We start from the raw sequence: 27312 nt of genomic DNA, 5'->3' as shown, positions 1-27312 counted from the left end.
AATTTTGAGAAAAGTATTACACAATGAGTATTGTTGTTGACAATCCTGACCTCCACAACTGCTGGCTTCCAGTATATTGCGTGAATAATTTACATTTCCAATAACCAACACTTACAAAATAAAGCTGTCCGCTGTCTGGCATCCAAGCAAGCTAAACAATGGCAACAATGATTAGAGAATTCCGGCAGAGGCCAACTTTGTACCCGGATTGCAGGGTGTTTTCCGATGTCGCAGGAGCAGATGCAAATGTTGGCCGAACAGCAAAACATAATGCAATACTAGAAATTATAAAAAAAGGTTCTGAAAACAAGAGGCACTCTCTTATATCAGATGCATTTAATACAACCACAGTGGTCAATGGCAGGAGTTTATTGACCTTTTTTCTTCGATCCGACCAGCTAAATTCTCGCAAAACAGTATCCACCCCTTTCCCAAGCACTAATCTGGTGAAAACTGGTTTTGTCGCTCCATCTGTAGCACTGAATTACAACCATCTATGCATCATGGGGAACGTCCGCTGCCTGAATCTTGGAAAAAACTGAAAAATAAGTGAAGGAATGTATCTTTCATCAGAGAAACGTATTACAGCATGTGCACTTGTATACATACAACTGCGAGCCCGCATGAAAACTTGTGTGCGATACTCAGCTTCAGATTTCTGAAAAAAACTTCCGCAGAGAAGTCGTTCCTACATCGCATATTCAGCTGTGATCATTAAACCTTAGCTTGCGGAAAAGAGCCTTTCATGGCGAAGTATGTAGAGTTCCCTTTTAGCTTTTGCAAATGGACAGTTAAGAAAACACTACATACTATGCGCCATTTCAATCATAGGTTATGCGATGTTTATGTGTGGTATCCCTACGGGTTATGCACAAGTCCTGAATTCTTTGAAGGACTGGCAGCCCAAACTACCTCAAACACTTTTTATTTAAATACTGATCAATATACAGCCATGCAACGGTTATATTCTTATTCAGCCATTTTGAGCAACTGTTCAAGAATAGGTATGCTATAAAATTACGCTTGTCACGCCACCGTTGGGGCATTCCAGGCAGAAGCATCAGGTTCAAGAGAAGAAAAAGGAACCTCAGTGCAAGCTACGTAATATAATTAACGATTAATGCCCCTCACCGGGCCTTTAAGGAAAATAAATGAAATGAAATGACTATTTCTTAGGGCAAATATTATTCCGTGAGAATGAGTTATAGTTGCAAAAAAGCCAAACCTTCAGAAACCAGAAACGGTTCGCGCGAATGCTACTGGCTACTCCTACTGGCAATATTATGTGGCAAACCATGGATCCCCTCAACGAATGCCCTAGGCTCATTTACCTTTATACAAAGCAAAGATATAAGTTTAAAACAAAAACCGTCAACTTGTTTGCAAACTAGTGGGCATGACAATGCGCGCCCAAATTTCTCTTTGTTCAATGTGCAGGACACGGGCATGAGACAAAGAAACCAATTGAAAACATCATTTTGGAGCTAAAGTTCCGCTCACAGCACCAAGCACATAGTATAAGAAACTAAAGGCAAACCTTTCACGTGTGTAGCTCTGCATAAAGGAGCTGCACATATATAAAATAGCAAATGAAATGGAAATCGACGAATCGGCACTAAATGAAGAGTCACTGACAATACCTAAACAGATTGGTAAGCTTGTCTGAAAAAACTACTACCGATATTGTCATCGATATACGCCATAGATCACCGGCTGCAATCCAATTGATATCCCAGGCTGTCTTCACCGACGCAGAATGCCCAACGGGGTCACTCAGAAGCACTCAATTATTACAAAATAAAAAAAAATAAATAAAAATAAATAAAAAAATAAACAAAAAGCATCAATTCGTCCATTGCTGTTCTCGTGATGCGCATAACGCCCGTCGTGGTTAGGAGCTTCTCGGTGACAAAACGGCGCCAGCAGAACCAAAAACGTGAGGCTAGTTGTGTTTGTAAACACAAAAAGTGCGAAATAATTCCTTAGAGTAATGACGAGTCTGTAGCTTTCCGGAAAAGCGATGTGAATGATATTACTAAAGATGATAAGTAGAACTGTTTCAAGGCAAACTAAAGGTTACTCAACATTACCATAACCACACTAAGAGCACGAAAGTTTTGGGCTCTAGTTATTAATAGACGATTAACTGTTTTGATTGATTGCTAAAGGCCACACATAAGCGTTGCATGTTTTCACCACGAATCTGTGCGGCATGACAAAAACCAAGTGGAATAGCACGACTCAATTTAGTCCTCGTTTGCATATTAGTGAATGGTGTTTCTTGAAACGTAACACAACATAAGCTATTATGCGTTAAATCTTTCAATAGATATGCCACTGTACGACGGCGTGGCAAAGGTGGTGGGGTAGCCATCTCTGCGGTATAGGGGGTATTCACTGACGCGCTGCATTGTGGGTAATTGAGGCACAGTCGGCCATTTTTGGGTCCACGGAACGACCAGGGCGAACGTACGTATCAAGTGCTGTCGTGCGGTTCTACAGGCAGTGGAATCCGCAGCTATATGTTGTTTACTGAGCTATCGTAGACTGTAATAGACGGGTGCACAGTGTAAACAACGGAAGCTGAAGAGCTGCGCGAACGACCTCGGCATTTTAAGGTACCGGAAGTACACACGAACAACTTCACTCGAACGAGATACCTCACCGAGATGCGACGTCACGTATGGCTGGCACGGCTCAACCGCACAAGTATCATGGAATATGAGAAATGTATGTCAAAATGGGCTGGACTGAAACCTTCCGGATGTGCCTTAGCAGCCAGCTCCTGTCACTATCCGTGCACGACTGTCCTTCACGCACTCGGAAGACGCATTCCCGGTAAAAGAGCAGCACGGTATCGCTTACAGTCATGCGCATACATGCAGCGCGCCGCCAACACCTCCTCGTCGTGTTTTGCTGCAATAAAATCCTTCATAGAGGGCTCGCTAAACTTTATGTTTGTCGTACTTGCCTCATTCGATCAGAAGAAGTCGGATGTTCGCATCGTCTGTGTCGGCTGGTAATCAAAGCAGACCGCATGCAGATTCGGCGAAGAAACGTAGGCGGGCAGAGTTGTTTTGCAGAAGGTTTGAAGAACTTTACAAACTTATTTATCTCTAATAACAAATCAAGTTTAGCTTGGCCAAAACCGCTGTATTTCAAGAGTTTTGTTGCAAAAAGTTATTTCGAGCCCGCAAGGCAACGAGGTGGCGCCACCAGTGTCATCGCTGTGGCCTGTGGCAGCGATTTCTTTTGCTTCCTTTTTTTTTTTTCTTGAAGAAGAAGAAGAAGAAGTTTGTTTATTCATGAAACAGGTATTACATAAATAATACAGAAGGAGGTCCCAGAGCTCAAGGCTGTATCGGGACCTCCTATGGATGGATGTATAAGCTTATGAAAAAAATTATTATTGGTACAGCAAAAGCAGTCAAAAGAGGCAAAACCGGCGAACACAATATGGTAAAAACAAAAGAATATGAATTCAATACAAGCTCGAAAATTTCATGCGCGGCCGGTATTGTTAAAATTAAGTATACGAAGTGATACATATTCATACAAAGATACATATACAAAGTGATACGTCTTACCTACGGGCATATGAAAACACTCATCAATTGAATGTGAACAAAGCGGTAAGTATATAAAGAAAAAACTTGTTTGAATGTGACACTATTGTGATAATACGGATAACAGTTGTTGTTTAAAACCGGACAGAGATGGGGATTGCTTGACATGAGAAGGGAGGTTATTCCAAATTTGTAAAGAAGCAAAAAGAGCCGTGTGCTTGCCGTAGTTTGTTCGAACGGTTGGTAATAGAAAATTGTTGTCCTTAGCAAATCTTGTTTGATTGTTGTTGGTGAGGGCCTCCCTGTTGATTACAATTGAGGGTATGGTGTTGTGCACAGCTTTATAAAGTAGGATTGCGAGACTAGAGGTAATCAGTGAAGCGATCGGTAAAATGCTGTGCTCGTGAAGAAGTGATAGCGCTTCGCTGCGGTCACAGACGATGCAAACATCCGACTTCTTCTGATCGATTGAGGCAAGTACACGAAACAAGTTTTGTATAAAAGATACTGACTACCAAACGCCATTTCTATGCAGAATATCAGCTACAAACACTCAGCGGTTTAGTTGGTATAAACGTTGGACGGCACGCACGTAATTGCACAAAGAGCGAGTTCGTCTGCTTCAACCGCGGCTCTTAACCCAGCCGCTTGTAGCGTAGTTGCATTTTTCGAGTGGTCAGTAGGCTTGCTATTGGTTTCTTGTGACGAAGGTCGTCCGTAAGACAAGGAATTCATGAATGTCGCACATATCTATGCGTGGGCACAGGCCGACGCTTACCGTGCAGTTGCGCATATCGACTGCACACGGGTCGATACCAAAGTTTTGTTTTATACAGGTCTCTGTCCGCATCGCGCACACTTTGCCGATAAATCAAACTGTCACTCATAATACCGACTGAGTTTTCATAACAACGGTGCTAGCATGAGACAGAGTGGCAGAGCAAACGGACGCGCGCGAACAGCTAAGCTAACCGCCGCCCGTACTAGTACTAGTCAGAACAGGACGCAAATATAGCGTCGACTGCATACTGACGTCAGCTGTGACGTCACGTGAATACCCCCTATACGGAAAACTGAGAGAAGTAGCACGACATACTCCGCTCGTTCTTGTTTTGTATCAGTCACTGGCGTCAGCTGAAACATAAGTGATAATAATCCTTCATGCGGTCAAATTTTTCAAATGACGCTAAGTATGGCTACGCGTAAAATTTGGCGGCGTAGTAATTTGCGCATATATAAAATAGAAGTAAGGAGTTTCCTGACTTACTATCTGTTGCTCGTCTTCATCATCAGGGTCGGCTGAAACAAAAGATGAAAATAAGCCTTCATGTGTTAAAATTTTTGATATGGCAGTATTGAACGGCTGCGTGGCAAAGATGCCGGTGTAGGAATCTGCACAGTATAAGAAATAGCAGAGAGGCGTTGCACTACGTACTATACTCGGTATTGTTTTCACCAGAGTCACTGGTATCATCTAAAATATAAGAGAGCATAAGCCTTCATGTGTTCAAACGTTTCATATGACGTCACTGTACGGCTGCTTAGCCAAAGATGGTGGTTTAGCCATCTGCGCGGTATAGAAAATAGCCGAGAGGCGTTGCACTACTTACTATATTCGGTCTTGTTTTCGCCAAAGTCACTGGTATCATCTAAAATAAAAGAGTGCATAAAGCTTTCATGTGTTAAAACTTTTCATATCACGTCACTGTATGGCTGCCTAGCCAAATTGGTGGTACAGCCATGTTCACAAAATGACTTGAGTTGCCTGAATTGGTTTTCTCACTCCCCGATCTTTAGTAGCGAGGCTAAGTGACTCGGTGGACAAATGGGAACTGTTTCAGTTTCAGAAATCAGTCAGGAATCAGCAAGGAAAAAGCAATTCCTTTCGATATGTAGCTGCTCCTGATTAAAAATCAAAGTATGATGGGCATTTTAATGGACGTAGCAGCTTCTCAAGAAATCATGGTGGGAACATTGTCGCCACGTCGAAATAGACAATGACTATTTTCGCAACTCATAGCTGAGGTGATGTCAACTGCGCTTAAAATGCACCATTTTATCCTTAAATTGCGCGATGCACAAATGTCCCACAACTTTCAGTCACCTGCCACGATATTAGCATCGTTTACGGGGAAGTTAACAATGCCATATTTTAAAACTGTAGAATACACCACCAGACAGCGGGTAATGTACAGCATAATTCCCAAGAAGCCTGTTTATAATACTCACTTGATACACGCTTAAGTATACGCTCCACTTCTTTCATAACGTCATCCTGGGTGCTTGTTTCGAAAATGAGGGCCGAGTTCAGAACGTTGTCGGCCATACGTACTATATATGCCTCCTTTTGGTCTTTTGTAAAGTATCGCCAAAAGTGGGCGTACAAACACTGTAAGAAGCGTGAATGAAGAGGGCGATAAACGTCGGAGCGACAAAAAGTTAAAAAAATGTATTGAAGAAGAATAATAGCCGAAACAAGAAGATAAGGTTACCAGTGCAGATTCAAAAGGGCTGGCTGTGTGTGCGTGTGTTTTTTTTATGCAAGTTTATTTGAAAGCTTTCACATTAAAACTCCGCAGCATTGCCCTGCAAGGTGAGCACTTTAATTTCAGCGAAAGCAGCCACCTGTTACAATAGTGAGCCAAAAAGACGTGATGTTTATGCATCTTGCGCACAAAGCGAAACAACTTATACTGTTGTTCTTTCAAGGCAGGCCACATCTATAGTTCTGATCTAAAATTCCAGATTCTGTGAATTATGTAGGTCGTATATTAAGGGCATATAGGCTCTTTATGTGCTAATCGTGATGCCTGTAAACTCCTAGTGCTGAAATAGAGCAACACGTGTGTTGCAAGCAGCCACCTCGCTATTTATCATTTATATCCCGGTTTCAATGCTAATAGCTGAATGTTCCTAAAATGTTTCTACAACTATACAGCTGCTCGCTAATGAAGGCCAGAAAGTCCACGGAGGGCATTCCGTTGCATCCTTACTGGAAATGCGATGTTGACTCGTTCCAGGTACACGGTCTGGAAAAGAAATTTGGTGGTGAGCCTTTATTACGGATGCCACAATTTGCGCCACGAAGCCTCAATGTTTAAAAAGCACTCAATGTGCCGACAATAGCATTGCAATGGAGCTGCAGTGTATTTACCTCTTGTGCCCCTTAGGATTCGATCTAGAATATATGCAGGCACGCAACCCCGTGAGCCATGTTACAGCACCGCTCAAGCCAGCTCTGAAGCGCTCCGCGGGGATTGCTAGTATGCATGCTCAGAGGTCTTTATCACTTCACCCATATTCAAATCTACGCTGACGCTTGAGAAAAACTTCGAGTGTATGAGCTCATTGGGCGGCTAGAAATGCTTTCTTGCGTTTTTAGCTCCTCTAATTGAAAGGGCCTAGTATCGGAAATTACCTTTAGGGACGGTATCTCTTGAAAAGCAGCCAGCCAATTCTTGAGCAGGTCATGTTATTGGCAAAAATTTCAAAGGCAACCTATGAGATCTATTAAGCCCGTAGGCGTGAGTTTACATTATTCAGCATGCTACGTGTTTTTGTTACCGTCTATGCAAAGAAATGACAGGAATTTTATTTATTTGTTTTTGCTCTCAATCACTTTGATTCATTTATTGTGCCAGCACACCGGGATGACCGAGTTTCCTCTCCTTGGTGCGCTGGGATTGACAAATGTGGCACTAGGCGCCGATCGAAAGTGTTCCTGCGTGTAAGCCGAATAGATGCTACCCAAGTGCATCAAGCCCGCCGCGGTTGTGTAGTGTTTATGGTTCTCGACTACCGTGTCTAAGGATACTAGATCGAATCCAGAACGCCGCGGCCGCTTTTCAATGATGGCGAAAAGCAAGGTGACCGTGTGCTGTGCGGTGTCAGTGCATGTTAAAGAACCCCAGTTGATCGAAACTTCTGCAACTCTCTACTACGGCTTCTCTCATAGGCTGAGCCTCTTTCGGATGTTAAAACCCATTAAACCAAACCAAAAACATCAACGCAGCTGCAGCGTCTCCTTCCTCCCTTTCTCCCTGGGCATAGCTCTCGACCTGTCACCCTCTCTACGCTCCCTGTTCTGTCTTTTCTCGCCCACAGCTTATTTCCATCGCCTAGGAGTATAGGTATCTCACTTAGGGTGCCTTGATGGCAGCGCCATAGTCCAGGCTGGTGACAGCCTTTGCGAAACCTCGCGCCGCCCGGCCGCTATATTGGCACAAGCAAGCTGCAGTGGTGCGTAATTTGCGGCCTTTATGCGCATTATATGTCCACAATCCCGTGAATACGTTAGATATTGACGTTCACTTGTTAGCTTGAGCGCAGGAAGATGAACAGCTTTTGCGTCCTTTGTACACCGGATTGACGCAAAAGGGGCTCATAGTTTCCGGCTTCTCTCAAGATCGTTGTGCAGAAAAAGATGGGAGGGCCCTATGAAAAGGATCCCTGAATGCGACCGACAAACAAGAAAAGTGTGAAGAAAAAACATGTTTCCATTCTGCTCCTTGTTACTAATGTATTTCTGTAGATTGAGGACAAGGATGCGATTGAATTTCCTCTAAAATATACACTGTTTCGGCACTTGCTCTTTAACAGCCTCTCGCCGCATGACACATTGTGTCGTTTGCGTATTCTTGTGCTGTAGTCACACTGCTCAGAACTTTCGTGGGCTGATAACCGAAGGACCTGGGCAGTAAGGAATGTGAAAGCTACGCAGACTATTTTTACTTGTCATGGTTTTGGTAGCATTTCACTATCACGTTCACAGGTGTTGCATTGCCACTTGATTATAGCAATTTCATTACGCACAAAAGGGCCGCTCGTGACAGGAAGAACAGGACGAAAACAAACTTCAAGCTATGGCGGCTAATTATATGCGATAAAGTGTCTGGTTGCTGGAAAACCACGAGAAGAGTTTCTTCCAATGTGCCATTAAAGCTGCCTTGTGAAAAATCTGATACTGGCCATCCGAGGCTATATGTAAATGACCGATTTGAGGGCATGCAAATTAAATACAGCATTCATCTTGTGTGGCACTAATTAATTAGTATTTAATTCTAAACCATATTTCTGTGGTATGAGAGTCTTGGGACGACGTAAGCAAAAACAGCTCCTACGCTCTGGTGCCCAACAAATGGTTTCAGACTGCTTCAGGGATACTTAAATAGTTCTTTAAATGTTGGTAGAGGAATTCTTTGACAATTTTCGATAATACTGCTGGCCCACTTTCGGCTGTATCGCATGAATACGCGCACCTCTTTAGGCCAATGAATGTGCTGTTGTCCTAAAAATGCTGATCCTTTTACGGTTCTACGGGGAATGATAAGTTGCGGGTTTGCACGCTTAATGCGTGATACGTGTCACGCCCTCTCTTGCGAGCAACTACTCGTTTCGTCGTCGTCGTCTTGTTCCCCTTGTACTGTCCTCCGATCAACCCGCTGATCAATCAATGTCAGGTAACGTTCCCAGCTAACTATCAACTCGAAAAGGCACACTCACTTCTAGGCTACGTGACTTCATATGGTCGACACCGCTGACGTCACCGGACAATTTTCCCCGACATAGTGTACTAAACATCTTGCGTTAAAATCATTCTAGTACTACCTATGGGTATAGCACGCTCTAAATAACCTCCAAATGACATTAGTGCGCCTCATCGGGAGCGCCATTCGTGGAAAATAAAACTAGAAGTTTTCCATGAACACGAAACACGCTGACATAGTGGTAACAAGACCACGCGGCTCATCGTTTTGAAGACGCTCACTGATTTCACCGCCGGATTTTCTTTGCCGCCACCGATCTGATCAGACATGATCTTTCAGTGCCACCGTGTAATAAAAATCAGCTGTGGTTTAGCTCTGGTTAAACCTAGATCAACGTTTTGACTGCCACATCATTCCCCTATCACGGCCTATCAGTGTAAGGAGCTACATTATTGGGGACACTTAAGCTCAGCCTTCAAGGGTATGACATGAAAGTCTAAGCTACCAGCCCACATATAGAGTCCCGCTTGAACCAAGCCGTACGGACGTGCCTGCGTGTCCTAGGGGTAATGTGAATGCAAAGGGTTCTGGAGGCTGATTCTGACATCACCCTCCGGTATGAAAGGAGAGACCAGAGTTAGCAGCTCCTACCCGTGGCATATGGGTAACGGCAATTCATGGCAGGCTGATTTTAATGTCAGCCTTCCACATGAAAGAAGAGGCCCGAGTTGGCGCTCTTTCAGGCTCCCATCGACAGTGACGCTGATTGCTCGAGCTGGCTGCCCTCGTGAAGCTTCCGCTTCAAAATAAAATGTCTGATGTCGTAAGCGCTGGCTTTGGCGTCATCGACAGTTGGAAAACTTACAGATTCTGGAAACCTTAAACGTGCCCCTGGCAGGTGGTGATTTCGAAAAGGACCGAGAAAACACCAGGCAGGGCTAACTTTTTAGTAAAGAAATTATATTGTTAAACCTATACTTGTCTAATATTTATATTATACTTAAAGCGTCATGGCGACACGCCGGAGCGTCCAAAAGTTGCATTAAACAGTGTCTCTGCGCAAGTTAGTTACCACCTCGGGGCAGTTTTCTGCCCAAGTAGTGCTTTCTCAGTAACAATGTCGTGCCCTGCTGACCTCTTTGATTGCTGCCGCATAGAATGTACCCGCCATATGGTTTCCGCTTTAACGCCCATGTAGCATGCATCTCTTGTCGGCTGGGATACCGTATTGCAACATTGCAGATCGACGACGGAGGACCCTACACCTTTTACTACAATAAAGTGAGTCGCATTCATCACCTCCAATCATGACATTGTTTCTGTTAACATATGGCTTCTGCAGACTACAATCCTATTCAATGTATGCTATCGCGCTTCAGACAGCGAAATTGAATTTCTTAGTCACCTGTACTCGGTAATACAGGGTCTAAACAATGCTTTCCCCTGGCCATTTACTTACTAAGCGACGACATTACAGCTTTAGAGCTTAATCGGTTTGCTTATTCACACATACTGACAATTGAGAAGGTTTTTTATTAGGTTTTTACATTCACCTTCACGCACAGTTTCGGGGCACCATTTTGCCTAAAATATTTGCCTTTTTGCTCCGAGCCCTGAATGGAGAACGCTATTATCGTGCACTGCTGGCTTCAGCAATCACTGTACATTGTTCTACATATCTTCCTCGCCCATCGATACTCCCAAACCATGCATAATTGTTTTGACGAAAAAAAAAAAAAAAGACTTTTCATTCTGTTTGACAAGATCTTCCAAACTTCGCCATATACGCTTTCGAGAGAAGGGTTCGTAAAATTGGCTCATTTTCAAGCACAGTATATTTTTACTCATAATTACACATGTACCTATTATGTGCATTCGAAGTGCGGCCAGGAAGCCCAAGCTTTCTTAAATTCTCAGAAACGTTTAAAATGAAACAAACGGCTTTTCCATCAAGGAAAGCTCTTGACCAGTGCATTGAAGTGGGAAAAGCATTTCTGGTGCTTCACGGACACGTGAGAGATTCCTCACACTCAAAACGCTTTATAATCCCCCTGAACGTCACGCCATCATTCAACCATAAAGGTTTCTACAAAACTAAGGTGTCACTGAAGAATTCTCCGATTTGTAGCTCTTTTACTAACAATTACTCCTCCAAAGTTCCATCACGCTCACGAGGTTAGTGAGAAACTCTTGTGTTTGTCAAGTTTTATCCATGAATCTACCGCAGACATTCATCTTATATCCAAGTTGAAATTTTCGCTGGTTTGCGCCTTACGATAACTTCTTATGGAATAGCAAACCTATCTGATAAGCTGAAGTTGTCAAGTGTCCTCGGACCGGATGATATTAAGATACTGAAAGGCGCCAAGGATGTCTCGAGACATATAATGAAAACAATCGCTGAGCACTCTACTGCTACAGCCCCCCCCCCCCCCCCCCGCCCAATTCCAGATGACTAAAATCAGATTTGAGTAGTCTCAGTTTTCAAAGAAATCAACGTCAATATTGTAGTAGCTATCATTCAATTGCAGCAACATCCACAGCATGCAAACTACCAAGGCAGCAATATGTATTGACAAGTCGCAATACATCTTGATTCGAAATCCTTCGGTTTTTGCCAACCAGCATGGCTTTCGGTGCGGCTCCTGATGTGAATCCCAAGGTTCCTTGCTCGCTACCAATCGTAACCTTAACTACCTTTTAGACTGACGTCATCTGGCTTGTTTTTTGGAACGCTTTTAGTAGTGTACCTAATGAGGGTGGCTTAAACAAATTTTGCAGAATTTTGATTTCACTCTCTACAACATGAGCGTCCTGTTTCCAAAAGAGTAATTATCAGTTTGTTAACAATAACAACTACTCTCCTACAACTACAGTTTTCTCTAGTGTCCCCCGCAGGGCTTGGCTCTTGGTCCACTTGTGTTCGTCATTATAAAATAATGTTACAGTCGGCATTTTCTTTGACCATTCATGGTTTCACAGATGCCTCCATACTGTGCGATGGTATCTAATGTTCTGTGATCCCAATGCTCGCATATTGTTTCAAATTAAGAAACAGTTTGAACAAACGTTATCATGAAATTATCAGTTTTGCACGCACAGAACGCTGCTTTTGTAGCTGCCTAACTCTAGACGGCGCGAAGAATGTAAATTGAAGGGCAGCGAATTTCCTCGCGTAGAACTTTGCGCCATGTGTTCTCGGGCCGCCTTTCAGCTTCCTGTCTCTGATAAGCTATGCGAACAGTAAGGTAGACGGGTGTTTTTAGAAATACACCATTTCCGGGCAGAAAAAGCAGCCTTCTCCAGTCATCATGAAACGGTATGACGAACCGCGTTCAAGCTTTTTATAGAAATGCTTATGCTGGAACAAAAATCACATTGGTCGACGGAATTTCCCGCTATGAATGTCCAATAATCGAGATGCTCCTGCAGACACTTGTGCTCGCATTAGCAGTTCTCCTTTCCCAGCGGTGCTCCCAGTTGGGTGCACTTCGAGTTTGCTTATTGGCAAGAAAAACTTACGTTGTTGTCGTTAGGGTTCTCAGGAACCTTGCACTGAAAGAAAAGGAAATTGTTGATTGATCGCCGACAGCTTCATATGACAGGTCTTGAAGACGCATATTTTACTGTCTGCATCCTGTTGTTTTTGTCTTATTATTGTACATTTAGCTACTGCTACAGGGAGAAGAGGGTGAAGAGCTCTAGTTTTAAAGCGACACTTCAAATGCAGATGTATTCTTGATACGTGGCACAGTCGGTGTACTTTACGTCGATGTTTTTTATAACAGTGAAGAAAATGTTTTCCAAAAAATGACGAAATATTGTTTCATTTTTCATTCATTTGTTGTGCATACCTTTGTGTCCGCTCGCGTTTTTATAAGAACAAATTGACTTGGAAACAAGAATGAATGAAATAGGCACTTCATTTAAGGCCACACATGGTGTCATCGCGGTGTAGATCTTATTCAATTTTGGTGAGCGGTATTCAGAAAGTACTAACAGTCTATTCAGTAAATGGTTTTCTTTCCGAACTCAACATTCAAATCTCGAGTCCGTATGCTTTCCATAACTCACGGCTCCTCTCAAGAAATTTTTAAAATGTTTTTCTTTCAAACTAAAAAATATTTTTGCTCGCTTTTACCAACAAACACAAAATTTAGAAATATTCGACGGATAAATTATTTTTGCTGGAAAAAGAGTATTACCAGTTTGGGCTAATTCCCTTGACCAAACTCCTATTTTCGTCCTCATATTGTTACGGACGAGGAAGGAAGACGAAGCGAGCAGTGGCGCGGGCAGGAGCGCTCGCGCTAAGCCCACTGACATTTTCATTAAACATCATCTCACTGTCATCGAACATCTTCTTTCTGTCCTCTGTTCTCCTGTTGTCATCGGCTTGCCGTTTTGTAAAAATATAGTCATAATCTTGCAGTAATTGACTTATCTGCGCGGCGTTTCCGCTGTTCTACGAGCATTTAGGATTAACCATCATTGGGATTTTCTCTTAGGAATCGTGTTAAAACGCTTTGATTAAATATTTCAAGAAAATTTATATTCTGAGCGTTAAAAAACGAAAAGACTAACCTTTGGACACAGATAATGTTTTTAAGGAAAATAATTTATCGTCGACATTATACTGATATTCCTCAAACACCTGCTGTGAGAACACTCACCTGCTCTGGGCACTCGCTGAGGGAGATGTCAACCGCTGACCTTTCGATTACTATTGATTCAGGATCGAACGAGTTGTTTAAAGCATTGCCCACATCACTTACGAGGTATTCTTGAAACAAAAAAAGAAATGAATGTTCAGTGTCTCACTGTTATTCTTGCTTTCTTCCCTTGACGCTGCAAAATTTAACCGTTTACACGCTTTCTCGACCTGTGCTAATTGTGATTGCTGAGTGAAAGTCCTCGTTCTTGTCTGGAATAAGTTTAAATGTTTCACGTTTTCTTATCGAATGCAATACATTATAAAAGCGGGTATTCAGTACATTGCTACAGCAGGTGGTCCCAAATCAAAATTTTCAGGGGGCCCTCCTAAACCAATGTGCCGAATACAAACACACAGCAACACAATTAAAAATTCAAAAATATAGCCCAACAGCTTGGTTATAACTGCTAACAAAAATTTTAAGGCCACATTGTAAACCCCGAACTATGGAATCAATGCACGAAAGCAGTGAGTACCATGACGTTACTGCAGAAAACAAAAGGGTTTGCTTACAATAACTTTGAGAAGCAGCAAATTGTCGTCCTGGGAAAATGTAGCAAGAAGGCATTCTAAAGTAAGATGGGGGAATTACAGTGATTGAAATGCCTTCCATACGCGCACGGTGGAAGAGCGAAACAAATTGCAACTGAAGCGGGCTGAGTAAAGGAAGGCTATTGGGATTTTAATACGAGTGGACAGCTGTGCTAGTGAATAGGGCAAGTAAGCAATCAAAGTGCACTATTTTTTTTTAATGGCGGATGCTTGAGGTATTAGTAACACGTCCACCCACGAAATGATATACATTAGGTAGCTGTGAATAGAAGAAACATAATAGGGACAAAGAACATGTTGTGGAGAGTATCTTACGCAACCGTGTGCCTAAAGCGACTTTCTCCATAATTATTCATAGTATAAGGCATATCTCAGATGTTAGAGTATTATGGTGTCACAATGGAAAGCACAATTAAAAATCGATTTGAGGTAGCTGACATAACAATGTGGAGTAACAGCAATCTGTTTACTACGATGCGAATAAAAGACCACAAAATGTGGTTTTGAGGAATAATTCCGGCGATTATTTCGATCTCAACCAAGTGTAATTTCACGGTCAACATTGGTCATATATGTTTCGGTCGCGACTGTATAGGGTGTTGTTATCAAACAAAGTGCAAGTAAATTTTCAAAATTAAAGTAGAATTTTTATGGCGTACTGAGAAAAGAAGCGGCCCACGATTAAACCCTATGGCATAACCTGGTTAATAAACACTGGCTGAGTTACACTTTCCCCTAACGTGAACAATTCAACTCGCTCAGTAAGGTAACTGAGTATAAAGGTTATAGTCGGACTGTAGATTCCTGAAGATTTCGCTTTAGAGACAGAATGCGAGAGTTAATTGCAAAGAAAGCTTTCATGATATAATAAAAACCGCGCCTCGCTCGAGTCCTCCATCAGTAGAGTTATAGCATCAGTTATTCCTGGTAGCGTATGGATCAGCAGAATTGTTGGGAAGAGATCAACACTGGCGGGCTGTTAAGGAAAACAACAAGGAGATGCTTGAATAAGCTATGAACTGTAAGTTTATCTATAAGCTTGCTAAACATGCACCTGGGCTAGACGGTACATAGCTTTAGAAGGGGAAAACAAACGCATTGAAAAGCACACACGAAAGGAAGAAAACGACACGACAAGCGCTAACTCGCATCTACTCGGATCTCTTCGATTGTCATCTCGTTCTCTTCCTTCCGTGTGTTTTTCAGTGCACTTCTTTTCCCTTTCCAAATCTTGCTAAATATAGGCGAAAAGATAAGGGTAGATGGGCAGCCGGTTTACTACGATGTCCTTTTATAAAACTGCGTTGCCGCGGTACTACGTTGCCTCCGAGGTACTCTACTATTGATCATACTATCAACCGGATTGCAGAAAAATCCTCAACATATAATTACCCCCTATACATAGCATTATTGATTACGAAAGAATGTTGGACTCTGTCGAAATCTCGGCAGGCATGCAGGCATTACGAAATAATGGTGTAGACGAGCGGTGCGCGAAAGTATATATATATATATATATATATATATATATATATATATATATATATATATATATATATATATATATATATATATATATATATATATATATATATATATCTATATATATATATATATATAGCGTGTGAGCAGCAGTCATAGTTCGCATAAGGAGGATCATAAAATTCCAGTAATAAAGGGTGTTGGGAAAGGAGACACGATCTGTCCAGTACTATTCACAGCTTGCTTAAAGGCAGCTTTCAGACTTGGAATGGCAGCAGTAAGTATAAGTGTTTATGGAGAATACCCGAGTAATCTGTAATTCGCTGACACTATTGGTTTACTATGTCACTCAGGGGATGAAATGCAAAGAATGATTGATGACCTAGACAGGAAAATCAGTAAGGTAGGCCATATGCAGAAAACTAAAGTAAAGTTCAACTGCCTAGGGAGGGAACAGCAGTTTTCAATAGATAGCGAAGCACTGGAAGTGGTGGGTAAATATGTCTACGTAGGACAGGTATAGCAACCGCAGATCAGTACCATGAAAGGGAAATTACTAGCAGAATAAGATTGGGATGGAGTGCATTTGGCAAGTACTCGCAGATTATGACTAGCAGCTTACCGGTAGCGCTCAAGAGGAAAGTAATAACAGTTTCATCGTACCTCACTTCACTTATGGGGCTGAAACGTGGAGTAACGAAAAGGGCTCCGCTTAAATGAAGGGCATCGCAGAGAACTTTGGAACGAGAAATGATAGGTGTGATGTTCGGAGATAGCGTACAGAGTGTGTCAGAACAATGACTCGAGTTAGTCAAATTTTATTAGAAATGAAGAAGAAATAGGCATGGGCAGGGCATGTAGTGCGAAGAGAGGACAACCGATGGTTGAAAACGGTAACAAATTAGAAGCCAAAGGAAGGAAAGCGTAGCAGAGGCGTTAGAACTTCACGTGAGTGGATGAGGTTCTGAAGCTGACAGGGGTCAAGTGAATGCAGCGAGCACAATAATGGCTTAATTGGAAGATTATGAGCGAGGCTTTCGCCCTTCTGTGGCTACAGTCCAGCTGATGATGATGATATAGGAAAGGAAAAGCGTAGTATCGATCACATTTCTAGATGGACATCTATATATTTAAATGGTGAATTGGTTCATAGGAAAGGAGTCGAACTTGCCACAGTTCTCTGCGGACACCTGAAACCCTTTCTTTCTCTTCACTTTCACTCCCACCTCCCTCCATTCTCTTACGGCGTGAGTCAGGTGCCCGCAGAAAACACGTGACTGATACTGCGTCATTCCTCTCCTGTAAACCACCACCACACGTGAACTGCAAGTAAAGAAGGGGTTTGCGGGCAAAGGCCGACCTGTTGCGGAAAAATTAGTATTCTAGTTCACTATACGACAAACCGAGGGAAAGTCAAAATTTGCACCCACTCCCACTTTTCCTTTCCCTTACGGAGCGGGTCAGGTGTCCACGGTGACGTGTAACCGATGCTGCGCCTTTCCTTTTCTGTAAACCAATTTACCAGTCCAAGTATGTATAATAAAATTATTCTCTGAATATACACCACTTTTAATCGACGTTTAATCGATAAAACGAAAAATATCAACTGTTCTCTCAATCCACACCATTTCTGTATACAAAACAAAACATATCACCAAAGTGGAACGCCGTAATAAGTCTATCATTAGAGGGATAGTGACGGCGAATTCTTTTGGCGTTTGCACTGTGCCACTTGCTCATCTATGCTCAGCTAACTTTGATGCGCCAGGTTTCGTGCAGTCGCGTATCCCCGGCCGACGCCGTTCTTGACCTTGAACAGCAATCGCTTCAGCCGGACTCCGCCAGATGGCGGCACAGGTCGGTGCGCCGCGCGCTGCAGCGGCGCCGCTGCTTCGGCCTCACAACGCCATGCTCATGGCCATGCTTGACCTTGAGTCGCAGCTGATTTTATTTATAGGAAGGGAAAGGCGCGGTAACTGTCTCACTCGTTTTCTGTGGACACCGCAACCGCGCCATAAGGAAAGGGAGGAAGATGGGAGTGAAAGTGGAAAGAGAGGAAGAGGAGCCGTAGTGGAGGGCTACGGAGTAATTTCGACCACCTGGGGATCTTTAACGTGCGCTGACATCGCACAGCACACGGACGCCTCTTCGTTTCGCCTCCATCGAAACGCAGCCGCCGAGGTCGGGTTCGAACCCGGGTACTCCGGCACAGTAGTCGGGCGTCTTACCACTGCACCACCCCGGCGGTTGAACAGCGCCGTAAGGGAAGGAAGGGGGTGAGTGCTCACACACGTTCACACAGTTTTCAAGCGTCCGCTCTCCGTGCTGACGCACAGCTCACTCGCGTCCTCACATACTTCGCACTCCTGGCATTCCCCGGATCGCACTATCTCAACACATGCGATGCGAGCAAGGTCCGATGTTGCATGCGCAGGTCTAATTCTGACACGTGCGCCAAAGCGGTGGTCGGGACGCACCGCTCAGGGTCCAAGGGGCGGACGGCCGCCGCCCAGGGTAAGGAATTGCGCATTATTAAAAGACGATCGCTAACAGGAGTGAAAGTGGAAGGAGAAAAATGGGAGTTCGCGTCGGGGTAAATCAGTTACTGTGCAGTCTTGCAAGGAGAAGCATCGGCGATGCGCCGAAGCCAGAAAACGGCAACGGGCTCAAGAGACTGCTGAAGAACGTGAACAACGGTTAGCTTACCCAGAGTGGGACGATGAGACTGTGCAAAATACAATGGTGTGTAATACATGCCGACCAAGTCTGAGGGAACAAAAGGTTCCGTTATACAGTTCGTCTGAAGAATCGCCGGAAGAACAGTCGTAAGCATTGTGTGTCATGTGTTACTCTATAGCCAAATTATCGAACCACACAAGCTACCATGCGGCCATTGCTAACGCAATTTACCAGACTTAACCGGAGCTAAGCCACTGCCACTTTTTTTTTTACTGTTCGTTCTAGTCCATTAGGATTACCTTTTGCAAATACATTACTCAATGCCTGACAAAAACTCAGTCTTCATGTCTCTGTAGGCCTTCCAATAAAGCGAGAAGGTTGCCTGTTTCCGTGCTATTGCTGTGCTCTAGGCGCCACTAACAAGTTGCGCGTTGTGACTTTTCATTTCACTGGCCTCTCAATATTTTTGCAAATGCGCTCTAAAGAGTACTACGCAAAGCGTCTATTTGTATATTGTTACGAAGTGCATTCAAAGAAAGCCAAACCCTCGCGCGAAAAAGATAAAGTGATAGTGCGGAATCGAACCCTTTCGCTTGCTAGCCGGGCAATCTAACTCTGCGCCGCTGAGGAGCTTTCGTTTAGCGTGATATTTTTCGAGATCTTAGGTACGTGCCTCATATCTTACAATGGGCAGCAAATAGAAATTGTTGATAGCAAAGAGATTACATTGTTAATTAGAACTACAGGGTGGCACTACTCTACTTCTACTACTTTTCGCTACTATGTAACTGTATTACTTACCACTACTACATAGCACTAATCACTTGCTCTACTTACTATGACCATCGCTTAATAACATCACTGATATGCTCACGTCAATGCTGTGGCATTACATCTTATGGGTACTGAAGAGACCCCTATAAAACATATCGACTAGAGGTTAACACGAAGCCCCGCCGGGGTGGCGCAGTGGTAAGACGCCCGACTACTGTCCGGAGTTCCCGGGTTCGAACCCGACCACGGCGGCTGCGTTTCGATGGAGGCGAAACGAAGTGGCGTCCGTGTGCTGTGCGATGTCAGCGCACGTTAAAGATCCCCAGGTGGTCGAAATTACTCCGTAGCCCTCCACTACGGCTCCCCTTTCTCTCTTTCCACCTTCACTCCCACCTTCATCCCTTCCCTTACGGCGCGGTTCAGGTGTCCACATAGCAAGTGTGACAGATACTGCGCCTTTCCCTTCCTGTGAACCAATTATTATTATTATTAACACGAAACAAACACGCAGGGTACAATTTACTCACGGTATCCTTCCGGGCCAAACACGAAAAACGTGGACAAAGAGTTTTTAAGTGCGAGCGCAGGCACCGAACCTTTGTTACTGGCTGCCAAATTATAGAACATACACTGAAAAAAAAAAAGAACAGATCGTTGCGAAATCATCCTCGATGGCCCAAATTAAGAAAACATACATGTGGTCAAACGCAAAGACTAGTGTTACGAGAGAAAGTCTGTGTTGCTAACACCATATATGCAGCTGACGTCTTCGGACGCCTATGACGTAATCCCCAACGTTATGAAAAATCAGACACCCTACACGACCAAATGGGATTAGACATGGTCACGTGTCCAGGTAGGGACTTGGTTATACACCAGCTCAACATAGCATACTACACTAGAAGAAGCTTGTCGGTATGCAGATTAAGTATTAGATAGACCTTTGCTAAGCTTCAAGGTCACCCCAAGTTTGAGCCTAAAAAAGTAGATCCCTGCTCTAATATGCGCCACCATCTAGCTGCGAGATTGTTTGGGTCTTAAGGTATTCGCAGGGTCTGAACACTCATTTTTAGGTAGCCCTTCGTTTTATGATTTTGTTGTCATTGGTTAGATTTGTATCTAGTGATATGATTTATTTTGACATCACAGTCCATTTGCTTCAATCCAGACTCGATTGCTCTCCTCATTGCCTTTGCAAGTCGATCAGCTATTCCTTTTTTATTTCACAGTGTTCTTTGGCGACATGTTTTATGTAGTGCTCTCACAATCAGGATGGTAATCAGGCTTCAAATGCGTCACCAAAGGCGAAGAAAGGTAAAGGCAATTATATTACAGCTTTCTCTTACGTGTAAGTGTGGCTCGAATATATATTTATTTTAATTTGTATATTTGTCTTCAATCACAGACTAAGCTTCCCGAGCTTAAACTTCTGTTTTCGCGACTTCTCAGAATCTCGTTTCAACAACGATTTTGTTCTTCAAAAAATTAGACAAGGTTTAATTTCGCTTTGACCAACAGATGCTCGACGCCTGATCAAATAATAATGAAAACCAGTTCCTCTTTCGGGTCTGATTTCACAGGCATGTTATTTTCCACTTAAAAGAAGGAGCTCACGTTACGCAAATTTTTTATAGCTGTAACTAATTTCTGGTCAGATAAAATGAATTCGAAAGCAGTTTTAGTATTCTCAAAAAAAATTATTTTTTTAATCTTGCATGATAACCATTAAACGTCCCCAAGGAACATTGCATGTTGGGCATTCATCATTGGTCAATGCAGTTTCAAAAAAGCGATTTTATTTTTTTTACTTCCAGCTCTATAACCTGAAACGCGAGTGTGTCAGAAGCGTCTAAGTTTGTTTAAATTGGAAAGGGTGAGTAAACATCGAGAGCGCCCTTTTCATGATACCATACCTTCATGGAATACACATTCTAACTAACTGATATAAAGGCAATAACTCCGATTGCGGTCACAGTATCACGCTCACCTACTTATATAGATGTCTCGAGCAGCAGGTGAATGGGGAAGTCCATGCTTACGGCCGAGCACATAACCAGAGCTGGCAGTCTTAAAGACTGCTAATTCTCTGGCTTACAGGTGTACAATCACAATGATCACGTGAACATACCTCCGGAGAGCGCTTGCAGAGAGGACGCACCTATATCTGCTACGTGTACAGTGTGGTGCGCGTTCGAATAGATCATGCTAGCGCAACTAGGATATTGAATTTCCGACCACACCGACATGGCCAGGCACTTCAATTTCAGGAAGTCCATGTCAGACACAGGCAGATAAACTCCAATGCCACCTGTGGCAGACGCACAAGGACGACACGCGTGGTAAACATCTGTGATTCTAAAGACCAACAGCATTCTGAGAGTTAGACGCCGCTTTGTCTTAGATGATATGATGCTGCTGATAATTCACGTATTTTTTCTTATTTTCGTGTTTTATACACTTTGGATTTAGAATTCATTTCTAATATCTAGGTGAATGAAAACTAGAAACATAAAATCTTTCATGAGATGCATTTTTCGAGAACAAAATTAGCCAGATTACAGGGTTAAACAATGCTGATGCTTATTCCGGAGGTAGCAATTGCGTCATTTATTAAGAGCCAAGCATACTGCATTTAAGCGTTCGCGTGTAAGTTCTTATTCCAGATAAATTTTATTCAGACACTGCAATGCCTTCTATATTATTGAATACAAGCATCTAGTCGAAAAATTCAATTATTTTTTTTTAAATAATGAATGCCTGTATTTAAATTTGCTTCCTAACTCGTAAGATGCGTAAAGAAAGTCGCCTTACAGTGTCATAATCTGAATCCTAATTTCAGTTCTGATATAGGCACCGGTGCGTATTGATTTTCTATTGTTCACTTTAAGAGCAAGAGTGGCTATTTGACAGAACAGGTTCTAACTGGCAACTGTTATTCAAGATTGATGCAGCAATAGAGTAAGGCACAAGCGAAACGTTTTATAAAAAAATTTAAGACATACGTTGAAGATATCAATCAAGATCATCGCATATTTCAGTGAATCTTCTTTCTGAAAGAAATGAAAATTTTCAGCTTGTTAAAGCGAAGATCCTTATTCAGGCACGATGCCGACTCACTAGATGCTTTTACGTGTTCTCGTTAACGTTTTTTTTTTTGACAACTTTTATAAACCAACTGTGCAGAGACAGATATTTACCGAGCCCCAAAACATAGCAAAGGAAAAGGTATCATGACCTTGGCGAGCTTATTCCATCAATTTAAATTATACTGTTTAAGTGGCAAAGAAGAGCAACAGTGGAACTGTTTCTCGCAAGCTCAATTATAAAGGCTCAGGAACAACCAAGATGATTTCACTGGCTAATGAACAAAAAATTACAAATTTTATAATAACTATTTCTAATTGCCAATGTTTAGCATTAGTTACTCACTTTGGGCTTAACTGCTTTTCATCAATTTACATCTGATTCAGAAGTATTACTACATAGTTTTCTATGGGCATTTTACTGAATTAAAATTTCCCTTAACTTTGTTAAGCAAACTGCCTAACCCCTTTGTTGTAATCTTTGTTGAGTTATTACAAGTGATTTCCCATTAATTGGGGGGGGGGGGGGTTAACTAGATTACAAATTTCATTTATGAGGCTTCAATGTGTGGAGGCCTCTCGCTTCCATCCGCAACAAGTATAGGGGGGATTCCGTCTCCCCTTTTGCACATGCCAAGTTTGGCAGGTGGCTACAGCGTGGACCAAGAATGGTGAAGAGCAGCTGAGTCTTCGCTGCACCAATCGTGGAATGCAGCAGGTGGCGCTCACAACCTGGCATGAATCGACGCTAGCTTGCGGTGCCGACGGGGCAAGCAAGGCTAGCGTGTCTAAAAGCCTTGCTTTGCAACACGACGGTATCAGCCATCACCTCATAGATGAACTTCCGGAGCCTATACTCGTTTAGGCTCCTATATCAGCGCGATATGTAAGTTGACGTATGGCATGACATATAAAAAATGATTACGAGAAAGCACGTGACTCAGTCGAAACCTCGCAATCGTGCTGGCATTGCCAAATCAGGGTGTAGATGAGCCGTGTGTGCAAGTACTGGAAGATATTTATAGCGACTGCACAGTAACGAACTTTCAGAATAAAGGAGGTAAAAAAATTGCTATGACGGAAGGAGTTAGTACAATTTTCCCCAGTACTATTCAAAGCTTGCTTACAGGAAGTATTCTGAGACTTGGAATGGGGTTAGTTAGGAATAAGTCTTCATGGAGCATGCCTCAGTAATCTGTGATTCGCTGGTGACACTGCCTTGCGACGTAACTGAAGTGATGAATTGCATATAATGATGGATGATCTCGACAGGAAAAGTAGAAAGGTGAGCCTAAACATTAATATGTATAAGGCCAAGCTAATATTCAACAGTTTCGGGAATTAAGAGCCTCTTAAAATAGCTAGCGAAGCGCTGGAAGTGCTAGACGATTTTTTTTTTTTTTTTTTTCAGTTATGACAGGTACTAACCGCAGATCCGGACCATGAAAGGGAAATAACACGGAGAATAAGATTGAGAAGGGGGACTATTTTGCAAGTACTCGTAGATTTTGACTAGCAGCTTACCGGTATCACTCAAGGAGGAAGTATGTAACAGTTTCATATCACCTGTTCTCACCTATGGGGTTGAAACGTGGAAGCTAACAAAAAGGGTTCTACTTAAGTTGAGAACCATGCAGAGAGTTATGGAACGGAAAATGGTATGTGTTACATTAGGAGTCAGGAAGCGTGTAGAGTGGGTCAGAGAAATCGCTCAAGTTAATGGCATTCTAGCAGAAATTAAAGATAAGAAGAAATGGGTATGGGCAGGGCATGTCGTGCGAGGAGAGGATAATCAATCGTCGCTGAATTCCAAGGGAAGCAAAGCGTAACAGGGGGCGGCAAAAAGTTAGGTGGGTAGATGAGGTGCCGGTAAGAAGTTTGCAGGGATCACGTGGATGCGGCTAGCATATGACCAGTTTAATTGGAGTAATATTAGATAGGCCTTCGCCCTTCGGTGGGTATAGTCCGGATGATGGTGGTGATGATGATGATGATAATGATGATTGTGCTGATGATGGTGGTGGTGGTGGTGGTGGCGATAACGGAACACCGGATTCATTCGAGCACGAAAATCCTTGCGGGACTTGCGGGACCTATCTACGCTTCTTTCAATAAGCAAAGTGTTGTAGAAATTTGCACTTTCGCGAATTATCACAAGATTAACAGCATCGCCGTTCTCACTGTTTCACTTTGCGGTTTTGGTACTCACTGATTACATTTCCTTTCGAGTCGAAAGCGAAAGCTACGTGGCGGCGCCCATCGCTTCTTCATTAGTCTGCAGCTTGCAACTTCTAGTGAGCGAGGCGCTTTACGCGGTCATCGTCGAATAAAAGCCTCGCATGCAACCGCGCTGTCGCGTACTTCCTTGCATGATCCAGGCTCTAAATGAAGTAGATGTAAGCCGAGTAACAAATAACCGGTATACATCGCTGCACTGAAATCAAGAGGACTCCAAGAAACTAAGAACGAAATGTTTATCTTGTGTCCGCGTTCCCCACTGGTTGTGTTTCCAAGCTATGTGCATTAAGTGCGAGACTAAATCGAGCATAGATGAAAGCAGAAGCTACCAATTGACCGCTGTGCCGATGTCACGACCCGAACACCTCCAGCTGAATGCGACGCCTCTATAGAGAGAGGCCAAGTATATGCGATGATCCGCTGAGATATTCATATCTGGAAGTAGGTGGACTCTGTAACTTATACATATACCTTTCTTAATAAGGTCCCGAACTACCTGGAGTTCAGTGGGTAGGAACAAGCTATGCAGAATGCTTATTTTTAGCAATCCTTTCCCATTACATACAAGGTCCACTCCGGATTAGTGAAAGAGACGGCCAAAACCATACAATAAACATCTGCAAAATATTTCGGAAGCAGCTGATACGGCCGCTCCTGGAAAAATGCGCTGCATCAGTCTGACAGTGGAATGAATTGTACCGACGTGAGCAGGCTTGTCTACAGCGTTCGAATTCAGGTCTACGGACTAGAATATGAGAAAGCTTAAAGCAGTTAATGGTCTCATAAGTTATATTTACACTGTATCTTTGCTGCGTAGTTATACACTGACGATAAAAGCCCGAGCATAGCCCCAATTAAATGCGAAAATTTTACAGCTATTCAAGCCTACTCGTCTCCATATCTGGACATAAATTACTTTCGATGGCTGTTCTTCACATTTAAAAGAAGCCTCCCACTTTTTGCGCAGCAGCTACAAACCAATAAAGCGACGTGAACAGCAATAACGTAACCAACAAACTAAAACATAATAAAGATTACGGGCATGCGAAAGTTTTGCAGAGGCGGGTTACTTTCGTGTTCTGCGTTTTTGCTTTTTGCAGAGCGTTTTTGCGACTTGAGATTGTAACATGAATGAAAGAAATTGTCTTTTCGCAAAAGCGCAAAGCAAATACAAATTACCTTTACTAAGCTGGACTCTAAAGTCAGTAGACGCGTCTAAAATCATGTATTTTACGGACAATTAGAAAAAGTTGGCCAGTACGTACTAGGCTCAAGAGAAAATCTAACTGCACGAGAAAAATTTAATGTCTAGAAGTGCATTCGCAAAGAGCGCGGAAGAATGTCTCATCAGTAAATAAAATAGCTCATGCTTCTTCAGCCTGAATTCACAGCTCGTGTTGTAGGCAAATACTGAGTCAGTTGATGCCTACCGCCTCTAATAAACGTTACAGCGGTTCATATTTTAAGCATTTCTAGTCTGATGGGCGCCGGAAATGCCGGCAGGAAACGTTGGCAGGAAATGTTCGCACGAATTGACAGTTCCGAGTCTTGAAACTAGTCCACCTCGGGATCGCGAGAACCGATTGTAATTCTCCTTGGTTAGCTTGATGAGATTCATAACGATGACAACGCGATGCAGTCAGTGACAATGATTATGATGACGGTAGCGACAGAGGTGATGATATTAGTGATGACAATGAAGATGCGGTTAGCGAAAACCATGCAGTAAAGTGGCATTCGCGATTTTCTCTCCTAAGCATACTTACATGCAGTGCTGTAATTTTTTCTTTTGTTTATGAGAACCACATTTCTGCTGCATTACATATCTGCGAAATGCAAAGAAGATTTAAAAACCGCTGCGCATTAGCACGCTAAAAGTAATAAGCATGACCGCTACTGTGGGACACGGTAAACATAGGGATGAAATCTTTCGAAATCTGCTAAGCAAAGCAGTGCCAGGTATCAGCCACTACAGATATTCAGAAGTGAAAATGCTTGACCACACCTGAAACTCTTGGTTGTGGGAACAAAGTTTCGATAATGTGACGCTCTGACGTGGAAGGTTTGCTGCGATCCATTTAGTGGCTTCTGTCCACGGCTCCCAATGCCTGTCCTCGTTCGTGTAGTATATTCACTGTGTTGACAGTTTAAACGAAAATCCCTTTATATGTGACTTTGACACCTCACACGTATACTCTTGAGCATACAGTTGTACATATGTTGCCGCATTACGTGAAAGACTACCCAACAAGAATAGAAATTACAGGACTCTGCTTCTTAAGAGAGGAAATTGCGGAAGCCACTCTAAAGGACGGTTTCACGAACTGCGTCATTTTCACCCCTACTCTCATCATCACTATCGCTACAATCATCAGCATCAACCATATGCAAAGTCATTATCAGCGCTAGTACTATCACTGTCACTGAGTACATAGTCGTTGTCATCGCTACTTTTAATCTCACGCTAGTGAAAGAGAATTATGATCGGTTTCTCACGAGCCAGGCCTCGCCTATCACAGGGATGCCAGACCTGCTCGAATTTATTTTTGAGACTATGCATTGGTTTGTCATGGTAGCAAAAGTGGCTTCAGAACCTCCCGACCAGCCCTCTAGGGTACAGCCCTTGTTTTCTTTGAGGGAGTTTCAATGTCACAAAGCCAGGCTAAACGTGGCTGATCATGATGTCTCTATATATATACGTAGCCATGTGCGCTTAATGCTGCGATTATGGTTTGTTT

At 42.9% G+C, this 27312-nt stretch overlaps 1 protein-coding gene across 1 annotated transcript in view; it reads right to left on the bottom strand.

Annotated features, from left to right (window-relative positions):
- Nucleotides 1–340: 340 nt before the first annotated feature.
- LOC146186300 (uncharacterized) overlaps nt 341–27312 on the bottom strand; it is a 39281-nt gene continuing 12309 nt past the window's right edge. Inside the window, exons 4-12 of the mRNA XM_084605652.1 lie at nt 22256–22303; nt 19781–19883; nt 13726–13835; nt 12575–12607; nt 6560–6595; nt 5796–5955; nt 5177–5215; nt 4834–4865; nt 341–538 (exon numbers count right to left, since the gene is read on the bottom strand). Coding sequence (XP_084461778.1) covers nt 485–538; nt 4834–4865; nt 5177–5215; nt 5796–5955; nt 6560–6595; nt 12575–12607; nt 13726–13835; nt 19781–19883; nt 22256–22303 — 615 coding nt within the window. The 3' untranslated portion in view covers nt 341–484. The remainder of the gene's footprint in view (nt 539–4833; nt 4866–5176; nt 5216–5795; nt 5956–6559; nt 6596–12574; nt 12608–13725; nt 13836–19780; nt 19884–22255; nt 22304–27312) is intronic.

Source organism: Amblyomma maculatum, chromosome 6, assembly GCF_055883805.1.
Source record: "Amblyomma maculatum isolate TAMU_Amacu chromosome 6, ASM5588380v1, whole genome shotgun sequence".
NCBI classification, from domain to species: Eukaryota; Metazoa; Arthropoda; class Arachnida; order Ixodida; family Ixodidae; genus Amblyomma; species Amblyomma maculatum.
The sequence above is the reverse complement of the archived record's forward strand: the minus strand, read 5'-3'. Positions and strand labels throughout refer to the sequence as shown.